This window comes from Gavia stellata, chromosome 15, assembly GCF_030936135.1.
Source record: "Gavia stellata isolate bGavSte3 chromosome 15, bGavSte3.hap2, whole genome shotgun sequence".
NCBI lineage: Eukaryota > Metazoa > Chordata > Aves > Gaviiformes > Gaviidae > Gavia > Gavia stellata.
This window is the reverse complement of record NC_082608.1, coordinates 10,025,689-10,041,259: the sequence shown is the minus strand read 5'-3', so window position 1 is coordinate 10,041,259 and position 15,571 is coordinate 10,025,689. Positions and strand designations below refer to the sequence as shown.

The 15,571-nt window shown below is 43.8% G+C and overlaps 1 protein-coding gene across 1 annotated transcript in view; it reads right to left on the bottom strand.

Annotated features, from left to right (window-relative positions):
- URI1 (URI1 prefoldin like chaperone) overlaps positions 1-4,157 on the bottom strand; it is a 42,713-nt gene extending 38,556 nt beyond the window's left edge. Inside the window, exon 1 of the mRNA XM_059824838.1 lies at positions 4,086-4,157. Within this exon, the coding sequence (XP_059680821.1) occupies positions 4,086-4,157 (72 nt within the window). The remainder of the gene's footprint in view (positions 1-4,085) is intronic.
- Between the last annotated feature and the right edge of the window lie 11,414 nt (positions 4,158-15,571).

Below are 15,571 nucleotides of genomic sequence, written 5' to 3'. Positions count from 1 at the left end.
CTTTTACTTGAAAGCAGCACATGAGAAAACATTACTGGAATCCACTATTACAAAAAAGCACTGGACAGGATGGAGTGGATGTCATCACAGGTTTCTGAAGAGGTAATTGTCCAGGTACCTTTTAAAAAGGAATATGGCAAATGAAGCTTCAGACAGGTCCTTTTAAAAAGGAGCATGCCAAACCAAGTTTCAGACACTATATTAACTTTTCTCAAACAGTTACTGTGCAAAATGAAGTCCTACTGCACTGGCGTCTCATACCCAGACTTTCTCTAGATTCTGTTCACTTGGATGCAGGCTGAAAAAAGTGCAATACCCTGGGAGACACTGCACTGGAAAGCACACTGAATCTCATCTGCTGAGTCCGCAGGCAAGCAGGTCCAGATTTCCAGTGGCTCCTGCAGCAGCCTGAAGTGTACAAGACCCTATTCAGTCTCACTGCTCTTTTTCAGACTGCAGGAACAGCTTTAAAACAGCCAAGCTGCTGATTTCATAGCACAGATATTACTTGAAAAAGACTTAGACAGAAGCAGCCAGCCCCAGAAGTAATTCATATAGGAAGAAGAGAAAACAACTTAAAAGAGTGTAAGTTTATGATTCTGTGATGTTTCCCCATAACCCACCTACAAGTTGTTTAACTGTTAAAAAAAACTGCAAGAACCCAGGATCTTGAAAACAATTTGGAAATTACAGATCATACAGCTCCACCATTTAAATTCATAAAAATTAAGACTATGTCATAATACACAGGGGCCAATGAGTTATGGTAACAGCTGCACTAAATCTAATTGTGCTTTGTTGTCATGATGAGTGACAGGAGAGTCACTTCCTTGTCCTCATTTTCCTAAAAGGGAAATAAAAAAAATGTGTTTGTCAGTGCAATACCAAAAAAAAAAAAAATATCATATTGCCAGCTAACACTGGAATCCTTTAGATTCTCCATGCCAGCGTTTGCACTCTACAAATGTCTCTTGGGTCTAACTGGTTCTGTAATGCCTCCTATTACGCCTATCTTCAATGCATTGCTCAGAAACTATAGAACATATTAGCCCACTGTAAATTCACTGTCTACACAAGTCTTACCGAATCACATAGATCCGACTTGTCAACTTCCTAACAGTTAGTAATCCCAACCCACTTGATTGTAGGAATAAATGTATATCAAATACTATGTTTAAACGCGGGCTCCATACCATGAGAATCCACCTATTTAAATATTCATTTTATAATTCCTGTACTAACTTGCAATAGATTTAACGCAGTATTTTCAGCTAACATATATTGCTTTTGCAAGTAATCCATGATACGTACATTATATTCTTGCTACAGAAATATTCAAAACTTTACGCAGGCACTGTGCTTCCAATGATGGTCTTTATCATGAAAATTACTAGATATTCTTCTATAATTTATCCCCAAGATACACATTCTAAGTCATGTTTTTATACAAAGTGCCTTTAGTGGGAGCACTGAAAATTGCTTTTAACAGTTTGGTCTTACTATCACTACAAATTAACAAGATGAAATCTGTCCAACAGGCAAGCAGTCCTAAACAAGAATTGAAATTACTTTTCACCAGGGGTCCTAAACCTGGAAGTTGCAGCCTCAATCAGATTAAAGACAGACAGTCATGAACATCCTGTTCTTTCAGTATTTTTAAACAGGAAGGAAGCCTCAGTTCACGTGTTCTCCAGAGCAGCTCTTTCGCACTTAAAAGCTCAAACTCGTAGCTGAACCAGGGTTGTACAATGGCCTGGCTGTTAAAATAATCAACTGTGATTCAAGTATGATCTTTAATTCTGCAGATAGATAACGCTGCATTTCACTATTACACTAAAGGTTGCCTTCAGACTACTGGGAATAAATAGGTTTCTTTATACTTCATCAAGCGTCACTGGGACGCCACAACATTACAGTAATTAAAAGAAATATATGTGCCTGCTTAAATGCCGTATATATATCGTTCTGGCTAAATAACTTTACTACTTGCTATGATGCTCATACTACGATTACTAGTTTACCAAAGTACTGGATAACTAATTCTCCCTCATCTTTGTGCTAAGACAAAAACATGAGCCTTCAACTTCAGTAATTTTGTGAGAAAAATATGAATCTCTGAAAAGAGGCAGCTGAAATGAAAAGACCTCCTCCATCTTAAAATACAGTATTTTCGTAACTGAAAATACTGTTGTAATCCAATTATATATATTCATTGCATAGTAGGAAAGTCTACTATATCTTCATCATGACACTCCACTGTAACCAAGATATGTCGTTCTTCAGTATAATTCCATATTGAAGCTGAAGTGTTCAATTTTTTTTAGCCAATTTGCAGAAATTATGTAAAGTTTCCCTATGATAAAATATAGTTTTGGTACATCAGCCTAACAGAGGCTTAATTAATGGTCTCCTGGGCCTCTTTTCCACTGGAGCAGATCTGTTTAAGAAGAGTCTTAAACTTGCTTACAGAGGGGTCTTACCAGGAACTGGGAGTGATTCTACGTGGTTACGACAGACATTTGCTTACACTTGAGGCCCGACTGACACTAACGTACCAGAGAAATTACTCTTCACCAAATTCTACCACCTTGAAAATTAACTGAAGGAGCCCAAGCAGACAGGTTACTATCACCAATTATCGGTATAATGGGTTACTCTCCGTGCAGAATGGACGGTGCGGAGTATTCCAGCTGATCCTCTTACTGTTCATCCACATCAACGGTCAGATGGTTACGTACATCTTTTAGTAATGACCTAGGGTGCTATTCAAAAGTAGACACATTTTTGCACGCATTCCAGACAAGGCACTTTTTTTACACCACGTACATGTTATTCAGTGTTCTTACTCTTAACTAAAGCAGCGTGTAACAAAGCAACACACACTGAAGATAAAGTCCCTCTAATGTGCATCTTAGATGCAGCTTTAAAAAGTTTTAATCACATGAGAAAAGTGAGCAGAAAAACTGAAAGGCGTGCAGACTGTGGGCAAACGTACTTCTGCCAATAACACACTGTGACCACAAGCTCCCCAGCAACTCCTGCACCCACACAGAGCTCACTGCAAGGCTGGGACTTACAAGCCCAAAATCACACTCATTAAATTAGCAGGGCCCACTCGCCTTAGGCCATGAGTGTAATCTGCACGAAAAGGTATCTCGAGTTTTGTACTATGGCCACACGTGGAACCGGCCTCCGAATCCTCCGGAATCACTTTTGCAGAGGAGTTTCGCTCTTTCAAACCCCTTTCAAACATAATCAATGTTTTTTAACGCAAGTCACGAACAGTTAGTTTTTGAGACACCCGCTCTTCAAGTTGGCCCATGAGATGATACAGTTAGAGACACGCGCTGGGCCTTGCACAGGGCCTGCCTGTGTTTTCAAGGTCTGTGGTGGGCCCTGCGACTGGAAAAACCACAGAGAGGCAGGAAGAGGGCCAAAACCACGCGCCGTGTACGCAGGCTGGGCCCTTATGGAACTGTAACGGTCTGCAGGGCGTGTTAGGGCAAGTAGTCAGGCAGCAGCGCGCAGGGTGTGCGAGGGCAGGCCCGGTGCCCCCCCGGCGCTCACACAGGCTTCCACTCCTGCGAACTGCCGGTCAGCCGCCTGACGTGTGTCGTTTTAAAGGGCACTTCGGCAACACCGCCGCCGCCAACACGCTAACCGAGCTCCACAGCCCGCCCGTGCCCGGCCGCACGCCTCCCGGCGCCCTTTCTCCCCGCGGAGGCGGCCTCTTCGCGGGCTGGCGGCGGAGCGCCGGCCCGGCCCGGCCCGGCCCAGCCCCGGGGGTGCTCCGGGTCCCCCCGACCTAGGCCCGCCGGGGAACGACGGCCGCCACGACCCGCCTCAACCGCCACCCGTGACGTCAGCGCTGTCACGTGCCCGCACGCAGGCCCCGGCGCGTGCAGCCCGGGGGCCACCACCCCCGGGGCGGGGGGGGGGGTGCTCCCCGCCAACCTTCCCCCCCCCGCCCCGCCCGGGGAGCCGCCACCACCCCCCCGGCCCGCCCCGCCCCGGCCGCCCCCAGCCCCCCGCCCGCGCCCCCCCCTCCTCACGCTGCCGCCCGGCCCGGCGGCCGCGGCCTTTACCTTTTCGTGCTCCTGGCGGAGGCGGCCCACCAGCGCGGGGCTGAGCGGCGAGGCGCCGCCGGGGGCCTCCATGCCCGCCGGGCCGGGCCGGTAGTCTCTGAGGGAGCCGCTCCGCGGCGCGGAGGGGGCGGCGAGGGGGAGAGGCGGCCGGGCCGGGCCGATCTCCTCAGCAGGGCGAATGAGTCCTATAGAAATGTTTGTGGAGGGCGAAGCGCCGGCTCCAGAGCCGCATCCACGCGGGGGCCGCCGCCGCCTGGGCCCGGGGCGCCGCTGCCGGGGGAAGCATCTCACACTCGCATTCTGGGCCGCGCCGCCGCCTGGGCCCGGCTCCCGCTGTGCCGGCGGGCCGGGAGAGCGCCGGCAGCTCGGTGCCGGCCGCCGCCTGCCGCCGCCTGCCTGCTGCACTCTGGGTAGCCAGCCAGCCCGCCAGGCGGCCCGCCGCGCCCGCGGGAGGCACCCGGCTGCGAGCCGCGAGAGGCGGGCGCTCCCCACCCCCTGCCCGGCCCGGCGCCGTGCCGCTGCCGCCGGCCCCGACGGCTCCCCCCGCCGCCGCGGCGGGCCGGGGTGGGGGGGGGGCACGGCCGCTGCTTCCCGGCCCCCGCGACGGGGTCGGGCAGCCCCCCGGGGGCGATCGGCTGCCTCCCCCGGGGCACGGCCTGTGCCTCAGCCCGCCGCCCGCGCGGGGAGCCGGGCTCGGCGCCGCTCCGGCCTGGCAGCGCTCGGTCTCCCGGGTGCCCGCGGCCCGCCGCTTGTTCGGAGCGCAGGCCCAGGGCGCATAGGCCTTGGCTTCAGAAAACCGAACCCATCGTCTGTGAAGCGTTTTGATCGGTCTACAGTAACCCGAGATATGCGTAACCACAGAACTGTATGGCTTTTACAAGAGGGAGGTGATGCCACCATAACTGCTCTCGGAATGCCTGCTCTGTGGAGTTGACATGGGCAGGATGTGTGACAGCGGATGAACAGTAGGCTGCTATGACCTGAAGGATTGCAAAATATTTTTAGATTCACTGAAATCGCTAAGAGCAGCGCTCGCACTTGCCTACGTGGAAAAGTTACTGCATGGGAAGCGAGGGGCAGACAGCCGCTCTTGGAGCACCACGATTACGTGCAGTAAATGCATTAGCTAATTTCATGAATGGCATTAGACACGTCCAAAGTAACACGTTGGTAACGGAGTGGAGCCATACTTACTGGCATGCCAGATCCCAGCACCACTGAAGACCTGAGTAACTTCATACGGAGCTTGACGGGCTGCTGCAATTCCAGCAGGTGTATTTTAGCTTCGACACACTAAACACCGCTTAGGTGGGTTCAGTTATAGAGAGACCTGTTTACTGCTGCACCTTTCCCTTGAGTGAACAGGGGTTTGTGAACACACGCCATGTATGTTCGCCAGCAGAGCAGAAGGGCTTACATTGTCTCCCCCACAGGGACTGGCAGGCATGTCATAAGGTGGAGGTACAAAGGCGCATCTTCCCTCCGGTTGGATCAGGGGTTTCCTTCTCCTGCAAAAGAAACAACACTTCTTTTCCATGAGCAGAACTAACCATGTATACACAACAAAACAACTGTTTATGTTATATGCCTGACATAGTATGTGCTGTGCACTTCTCTAAATCCAGGTTCCCACCCCCCTTAAAAAGCTTGTTAAAGCTCTACAGATGAGGAATTTAGAAACAATTTTCAAAGCATGGTTACTCAAGCTAGAAGTTAGCTTTTAGCCAGACTTTAATACAGCTTCCAATATTGCAAATAAAAATTTGCAACTGCAGCTGGGTAGTTTGGTTTATGAAATAACTACATCCATAATCTTCACGAATAATTGAAAGTTAGCTGAAATCTCTGGCATGTGTTTGTCACCAAGGGGTTCTGGATCCTCTGAATGGACAAGAGATGCCTATATATTATCATCAGAAGATAGGTCACCAGCAAAATAGTATCTCAAGTTTAAATAGGTTATACAAATCATAGAATCACAGAATCATTAAAGTTGGAAAAGACCTGTAAGATCATCAAGTCCAACCATCAACCAACACCACCATGCCCATTAAACCATGTCCCGCAATGCCTCGTCCACACGTTCCTTGAACACCATTAGGTGTTCATTTAGGTTGGAAAAGACCTTTAAGATCATCAAGTCCAACCGTAAACCTAACCCTGCTAAGTCCACCAGTCTTGTGATCCTTCGAAATGCTCATAGTAAATAGCTCCCTTTCAGCCTGCTTAGAACCTCTTCTAAATTTTTCTCCAGTTAACAGGGCTTGCGGAGAAGATACTACAAATACAGGTCATTTTAAATGCTCTAGTTTGATCCCATTTCATCTCAACTGGATTGGAAGACAAAACATGCACAACATAAAGATACATATCTTATTTAAGATTTTAATTTTTTGCCTGACATAACAAAAAAGCAGTTAACTAACAAGAGGAGCCACAAAGTAGGAATTTTATATCACAAGACACTATTTTCTAAGTCGAATGTAAAGGCATGCAATCACTTCTCTTGTTTCCTGTTCCAAAGTCTTTGCCATTTCATGTGCCACTAGTACACTATTTAGTCACTGAATGTATTGTGTTGAAGACTTCTGACAGTTGGCCAAAATAAGAGGCTACATCATTATCAGAGTAATGACTGTATGCGTTTGGTTGTACTGACGATAGTATGGAATAGTTTACTGGATCCTTTTGTGCATTTTGTTTTTCATCTGCCAATGAAGAAACGTTCTAATAGTGACAAACAGATGGGATACAGCATTTGCCAAAGAGGAGCACGAAGCCTGTCTCTGGGTCACATTCTTTTGCACTTATAACCTGTACAAAACCATTGTCACCAGTGAAACTCTATGGAATATAAAATAAATCAAATTGAAATTTGGCCTTCTAAGCTGCAGATTTTTGTTTACTTGTTTACTACATTAAATCTTTTAGATGCCCTACCAGATGATTTTCATAAAACCTTGGGGAAAACTCTGGAGAACTCTCTGTAATTAAGTGAGGGAAAGGCAAATAAGCAAAGCTTACATGTTCTTTTCCAAGTGGATGGCTTAGCAGTCAGCAGATATGCCTGTACTGTAGCCGAAGATGAGGCAAGCTAGCTAGATTGGATGAGCTTTTGAGAATGAGAAATCAGTGTCATATTTTTGGGTTTGGTATAAACAGGTCAGCTCTACCTGTGAGAGCAGAGGGTTAGAAGCAAAGTTTTGGAGAGGTCAAGTTAAGTTTGCAGCAGAGAACCTCACATCAGGGCTCTGGCTCAAAGACATGCTTCTTTGGCAAAGAAGTCTGTGCCTTCTCCTGTACTCCTTAAACATCGTTCACCATCACTCCGCAAAGAGGGCAGGCACAAGGGAAGAGGAAAACAAGGAAAGGGCAAAAAGAGGAGGCAGATGGGGGAAAATGCCCCAGCCAGTCTTTCTGCTGAGAGAAACAAAGGTGAAATCATGACACCTCTGTTTTGCAAGACCGGAAACTTTGGTCTAAAAATATGGATTGCAAAAAAACATCACGGATGAGGACAAGAGGGTTAAGAACGAGGTTATCCTTGGAGCTCACGCGTGTGTGCACGTACATGTAGAGCTACGCAAAGAACAACAGTTGCGTTTGGATTGGCTGGAAAATGGGTACCAGGGAAAAGTGACAAAAAGGAGCTCATCATTATCAAGTTGGAGAATAAATTATCCCAAGACAGACCTCCCGCAAGCGGAATGCATCTTTGGAAAACAAGACGCAACCTACGAAGACCACCTCTGTTGTCAGCACATGGAGACAGTCTGGTAATGCGAATAGTGAATGAACTCCCCAGGCCAACAGCAGACTCCCTGATCTACTTTAGGAAAATTTCATACTCAAGTCTTCTGGCATGAAATGGACCTGCTATAATTATTGGGTTTTTTCTTGGATACAGCTCTGAACTAAATGTTTTCAGGTGGGTTTTTTTTTTTTAATCACAACTGTTACAGCATAGTACATCACTGTGGTTGTGGACAACCTGCCTTCTACATGGCTGACTACAAGACTTGAATTAAGGCATAGCACTAATTCTAATGGACAGTTTATGCAAGATATTGCTGCAGCTGGACCAAAAAACCTCCCCCACCCCGTATCCTCATGTTAAAGCTAACTCATAATCAAAATGCCGTAAGACCAGCTCCATCTTAGAATTTTATATAATTTTAGCTGTAACAATCACCGTGCATGCTCACGCTGAACTTTCAGCGACTCTCTTAAGTTCCTTCTAAAAATTAAAAGCCTTTCTTTGTTGCTGTGACTTGCCAGGAGGCTAAGTGCGCCAGCAAATATTTAAGAAAAACTGTCTCCACTCCACTAGCAGTAATTGAATTTTTCTCTATCCAGAAGTTTTATTCTGAACAAGACCACTATTAACTTCTCTAATGAATATTCTTAAGATTGCAGGTATGTCCTTTTGGAGCTTCCTCTTGCAAAAAAATATGGCCATGAGTCTCCCTCCATAGGTAAATCTGGAAGGAGACCAGAACTCAGTGGAACTACTTAGAGGAGTGAAGCTATGCAATGCTTGCAGAACTGTGGTCAAAGCCTGCATCTCCTTCTGTCTAATCAGTCTGAAACAGCCAGTATTTTTTGTGTTTGGATGATGACAATGGAGTCAAACTACTAGACACCTTTCATTGTCCAGGCATAGAACAAGGAAGGTTTTTAAATGGTTGTTGGTCCGAAACATCAGCACATGATACTGGCTTTAGTATCTTCCTCTCTCCTGCCTTTTCTCGTTGGAGAAAGGTAAGAGACTTCAGGGATGACACCAACATGCTACTCATTTTTTGGTTACATACTCGAACACCTTAACTCATGTTTAAAATGTAGTTTTAGGGGCACTAGGTGACAGCTAAGTATTTATTTGCTCAGTGTCACCAACTTGTCCTCTCCCTTGCCATCCATTCACTCAATTATCCTGTGTTTAACACCGATATCTTGAGAACCATCAAACCGATGCACCCTCAGGTTCAGTTTTTCAGCAGGATCATGTATTAAGTAGGTTGATGTTCATTCGTTTCTCCTCTGCAGGGAGAACAAGGGGTCTGATTTTCTGTTACATTAAGGTTGAAGCTACTGTGTTTCTACATTGGTAGTCATGAAGAGGAACCTGAATTTGCATATTGCACTCAGTCAAGATACAGAAAATAGTCAGAAATTACCATACATATGCACACACATATACACATTACCACATGTGTCTGGGAACAGCTGTTTAAGAAAAGCTGGGACAGACTATAAGCTTTCTGGTGGGACCATCTATAGAAACTCTATTTCCTGATCCAAAAGGCGTCTCTATAAAATATATGGTATCTTTAGAAGGCAAGATAGCCAACTATTAGTGTGCATTATGCTTTAATCTTACTATGTGTTTGCTAATAATAATAACACAATTTATTTTTATGCTACTATCACGCAATAAAGCTCCAGGCTTCTCGCAGCAACATAGCTGACTGTATCCTAGCTTTTATAGCATGAGTGCTGTCCTGATTGGTTTAATACATGAAACTTGGATGCTTTATTTGTATGCTTTGTAGTTGCTTCTGCCACCTTTGATTAGTATCACCTGGAAATCCCAGCTTTTCTGCATGTAGTCACACCCAAGAGGAAAGCCTGACTCAGAAAAGATTAGTGTCACTTTGCTTTTTCCCCTCATCTTTTCTCTGTAAAGGAGGAGAGCTTTCTGATCATGGCAGTGTATTAGTAAAGATAGCCCAGATAGCTGAATACCTTAAGGGCCTCAATCTCCTCTCATATGTCCCAGAATTAAAGCTGGTATAACTCTGTTACTTTCAATGGTGATTTATACCTGCATAAGTGAAAGGAGGATCAAGTTCTGAGGTTTTTATGAGGGATACTATGAAATTTGTTCTTTTAGCTTGTTAAACAGACAGTACCAAATTCACATTTCCATTAAAGAGATGATTGTGACATTAAGAATGTCTTTCTCCCAGATTATTTACTTGTGTACTCATTTGCTAAGATGATGATGAGGGTGGCAGAGTGAGAGCAGTCCTTGTACAGACCCAGGGAGCAGATTTAGAGGTCTTCCCCACTGCAAATGCACAATTTCTTTTCTAGTTTTTGGACACACAAATTCTCTTCAATATAGGAACCGGCAAACACGTGCGCACAGTCTGCACACATAAACCAAAGCTGGTAGCACATCGAATTTGTATGAAAGTCTGTATTTCACTTTCGCAAGCTAAAATAAGGCTGTCAGACTTTGGCCAGTGACAGTGTGTTTAGTACAGGTTGTGCGTCAGGTCCAGGCAGGAGCCACCTGTGTCAGACCCATGAAGAATTCTCAACCAGAAGTGGCCTTATTAAATACTCTCTTACTAGGTATGTTTTTCTGCTAATTATTGATCAGGAGCAGGTTATACACCATTATTTTTTGCTGTAGCAGAGACAGCCAGTTCGACAGTGTTAAACTCTCAGAAAGCTGTTCCTTTGGTTTCCAGTTTCAAGGCCCAAAAGGAGGTGTACCTGCTAATTGGGTATTTCACACTGTCTTGTTTCAAAATGATAAAGTGGCATTTCCCCTGAATAAGTGAATTCTCTTCTCTACACCGCAGTGAGCCAGCATGGCAGCCTTAAATTGCTTCCCAAACTTTTTACCTGAGTTTCTAGGGCTGATGTAAAGCTTGTAACTACAAAGGTTGGGTTTATCATTACTTTCAATTAATAACTTTGTCTATCCTTTTAATTGTGATTTCATATTCACTTCAGGGAACTATTTACATATATTTACATATACTTATTTATACACTTTAACAAATGTACTCATATGAAAACAGGGCATTTCCCTGACAAGCTTAAACCCATTTCCCTATCATCCAACTTCCCTTTCATTTCACCTTTTGTTTTGTTTCTTGACATTTATTCTGTTCTAAACCACTGCATTTTGTTGCTAAAGACATCTTTGGTTTCCTGATATCCTACAAGTTTTGTTTAATTCCTCTCAGTAAAATTCCAAATGCTATTGAGCGTTATATTAATCTTTAAGAAAACAACTGGGATAGGACTATGACAAACTGAAAGAAGCCAGAAACCACTGCTGCTACAAAACCAAAAGCATGTTACGATTCACTCCTGCATGCCCTATCTTAAGCATGTAATCCCAATTACTGAAACAGTCCTTGTGGCTTCGGTGGAAGTACTTACATGATCATGGGCTCGCCTCAAGGGAGGAGAATTCAGATGACTTGTCTAAGAAAGTTTCTCTGGAGGCTCTAGGCTGAGGAGACTCATAGCACAATGTGAACTCGTTTTTGCATCACCAGATCAAATCTGGCCTTGGTAATAGTGAGAAATCATTACCATCTGAATTATAATCCATGGCATATGTAATCAGGGCTGGGTGGTCTCATTATAACTTCTAGGAGAGCAAACTTCATCTCATAAACCACCACTGCAGGTGGCACTTAAAATGGAGGTCTCTAGGCTCAGTCGTGTAAATCCAGTGCTTTTTACCACTGTTGAACTCACGCAGCATCTTTAGCAAAGAAAATGTAACAAAGTCAGTTAGCTTTGTATTTTCTGACCCCTGAAGATTTCCACTAGACGTTTATCATCATTATTTGGAGGAAGAAAAGGAAAAAAACAAAGACTTGAAGTGTATATTTTGTGTGGAATGATGTAAACTACACATATCTGAGCAAACCTCAGGGAGATGACCCGAGACATTTAGGTTAGCAGTCGTGGGCCCCAAAGACGACAATGCTTCCAAAGACGCCATCTGTGATTTTAGGACACATGTACGAAGAGATCCAATTTTATACATCACAACAAATTAGGATTGATTAGACTCCTTCTATGCAAAAGATGAACAGGTATTTCCACATCCTTTGGCATATCAAATACAATTGATCTAGCTGACTAATAGTTTTGCAGACATTCAAACTATTTTAATCAACCTGAACTGGGCACCATATCAATTTACAAGATGAACCTTAATCTATGCCTGTTTACATACATCTATTGCGTTACATTGCAGGAAAGTTACCGCCCAGCCATCTTACTCTGTTTCTGTTTCAAAGTACCATGCAAACCTGGTCCACTCTGCTATAGCAACAGCTAGCAGACATCCTTGAGCTGGCATCTCCATGGTTTAAATTTTGCATGGAAAATTATAGCTAGTTCAAAGGAAAGCCCAACCAACAGCCAAAACATCCTCGCCCATTGTGGCAGGACTGGAAGGACAGCACTTCTGAACACCCGCTCAACAAGATTTTTGATCAGTGGTGGTAGCTCAATGAAGGGCAGATGCAGCAGCATTTACCATTCTCAGGAAGCAAAGTAGGTAGGGCTGATTGTGCGTGAAGAACCCCCAACTTTGAAGCAGACACGTTTGCTTTTGGCTAAAAAAGCATTTTTTGACATGAGAAGGCCATGATAGGGGAGCTGCTGTTTACATACAAAAGTGATGCTGATGAACAGAGGATATTGTTGTAGTTCAGTGAAGAGCAGATACTATTTTGACATTTGATTTCAATGTATTTTGAATTTTTTTTTTCAAAAGCATCTAGAATTTAGGAGACATGTATTTATATATAATAAATCAAAATAAGTGAGGAAGTGACAGAATAAGGAACTGAAGACTTTCAATAATATGTTTCATTTTAAAGTTACAAGAGCACAAATACACAAAATCTTAAAGGCCTCCATCCAACAAGGCACTTACATGTATACTTGATTTTAAGTCTCCCTACAGTCACGCTTTGCTGAATTGAGGCATAATAACGGTAAACTTCTAGGCCAAATTCTGCACTGAATTCAGTAGATGCAGATGTCTTTAAAAGGAAACAATATGTGTATGTAGAAAGCACATCCCTAGACACGCATGCCTGATCACTTGCATTCATGTTCTGAAATTGTCAAACGGATGAACATTTGTTTCCCCAGACTTAAAATACTTGCCTTATTTAACAGAGAGCCACAAAGGTGCTTTGCTGTGCCAGCAGAAAAAATGGTCTCTGCCCAGAAGACCTTACAGTCTAAAATATAGACAGATGAATAGCAGGTAAAACATAGGAAGGGATGAGAATGGAGGAGAGCTGGAGTAATAGGCTCACACGGTTATTCATTATAGACATGTGCATTTTGTGGTTGCCAAGTTGTAAGTTTTAAATATAGAAGTTTACTTTTATGTAGAAATAATAATTATTAACAGAACACAAATCTTAGGGGGCTCTACAGATCATTTTGACAATCCAGAGCAAATGGGAGTTTTACCACTCATTTCAATAGAGTCAGGCTTTTATTCTGAGCCTCTGCTTTAACCCATATATCCCCAAAAGAGAGTGCACACAAATTTTTACAGCCCAACCAGGTCTGCCCTGACCTGTATAGCTTGGAAACTTGGGTGTAAATATCTGCCGATTCCCTGCTGTCAGAAGGAGGATGTGTCATTCATCGCACAGCTGTAAACAGCAGCATGCCGAGCAGTAACAAACCCTTCTCCAGCCTTTCTTTATAGCCAAGCCTCCTAATTAACCTTGCTATCACCCAGAAGCCAAGTAGGAGACTTACAGAAGAGGAGTTGCTCCACGATACCTCACCTGCAATTCTGCAGTGCTTTTCTGAAACAAAAGGCATGCGGAAACACAGCGGTATAGAACTGCTAGGTAGGAACGGTCCGTGCAGATGGCCATGCTCGGAGCTCTCACCCGCTCCCACACACCCCAGGAACTGCTAATGCTGCATACCCCTGGCTCACATAGGAAAAGGGATTTAAAACTGTCAGGCAGCAGCTTTCACTATTAACTTCCAGTTTTGAAACAGCTGAAAAGTGGAGGCTTTGAGGAAATCTGGGTCCGATTTTTATTTTTAGATAAACTGCCAGGGAAATAAATCACACAATAATGATTTTCAGTAATATTTATACGAGAACTGACAACTCACTGTGGGGACTCAGTATTTGCAGAGTACTCTACAATATTGTATAAGCACTTTAATTTCATCTGCGATTAAAAGAATTCAAGGGATCTGGGCTTTGTTCCTTTAGCACTTTGGAGGTGTTTCAACATGAGGTGGGAAGAAGGTAGCAATGGACAGACTTTGTCATTCTTGTTGCAGTAGACACTTTTAAGGGATCATGCATAGTTACATGGAGTTAATATTTTTCTAATATTTCAGAATTTCTACCCCACCTAAGATATATAAAATTCACGTATTACAGAGATAGAAACTAACCTTAATAAAATCACTGGTAAAGTTGGAGTAATACATGAGTTGGTCATGCTCTTTCTCAGGTTCAGTGGACCTGTTGGGGAGGAAAAAAGCTTTCCAGAAAGATGAATCTAGTAGCAAAATACCTTTGTAGTACTAGCAAAGAAAAACCCCTTAAAAGTGGGGGGTTTTTTCTTTGTGGTTTTTTTTTTTTAAACTTATCTGTCAAAAAAACCCCATGTTAAAGTCAAAGAGGAGGCTATGATACCCCTCCAAACTGACGCACAGGCTCCGTGGGCTCTGAGTAAAGAAACTGGCATTAGTTCAGTGACTTCAACCCGGCTCCATGCTGTCTGAAAGGTCCATTCGCAGGGAAGTTAATGCAATATCTTAGCCTGAATTACCTCCTTTTTATCACTACCTCCATGCTATTTAGATATAGATTTTTTAGTTAAATGTACTTGTTAAATTTTAATGTTCTTCTGAAACACTGATGAATTCAGATACCACTATATGCAGCTTGCAGGGTCCAAAGAGTCACACAGCAGGAGTAGAGCTGTACTCAAGCCATGCTGAAGCAGTTTAGCTACAGCAGAGGATCTTTTTATTTTCAGTATAGGCATCATGTAATAACCACCCAGCTAATAAGCTTTAACTAGTTAGCAGTGTCCCATTTTATTCTTATAAAACACTATAGTAAGCTGTGGGTGAAGCAGATCTTCCCCCAAATTGCCCTACTGTGATCTGATTTGCCTCCTCCCACCAGGGCAGTTCTTCAGTACCTGCAGACACTCAGTTGTCTGTGCGAGACAAACGTGCCCTTGTCCAAGGGATTGCACAGGCAGTCACTGTCCCTTTTACAAAGGCAAGGCTGAAGGCAGCCACCACTGAGTACACACAGCTGCAGTGTATTTGCAATATTGCACAAACTCAGACTTTGGAGAAAATTAACTCTTAACATAGCAATAATAGGAGCAAACAGATATTATTTGGGAATGAGAGGAAATAAATAGTGAATTCTTTAGTTGCAAGTGTTCTTTTGGTTGGGACAATGCTTTGTTATGCAACTGAAATGCTAGAAAAATCAAGGAACCAGTAATTTTCTCTTGCACTCAAAAGACAACACCAAATATTTGTTGAAGTTCAACTGTAACGGATAAAGAAGTATGATACGTAGGTATAGAGATGTTAAGGCAAGAAAGAACTATTAGATCAGCTATCCCAACTCACACAGCAAAAGCTACTAGACCACCAAAGTACCATTGCATTGAGTTTAATAATTATACTTTGATTAACCG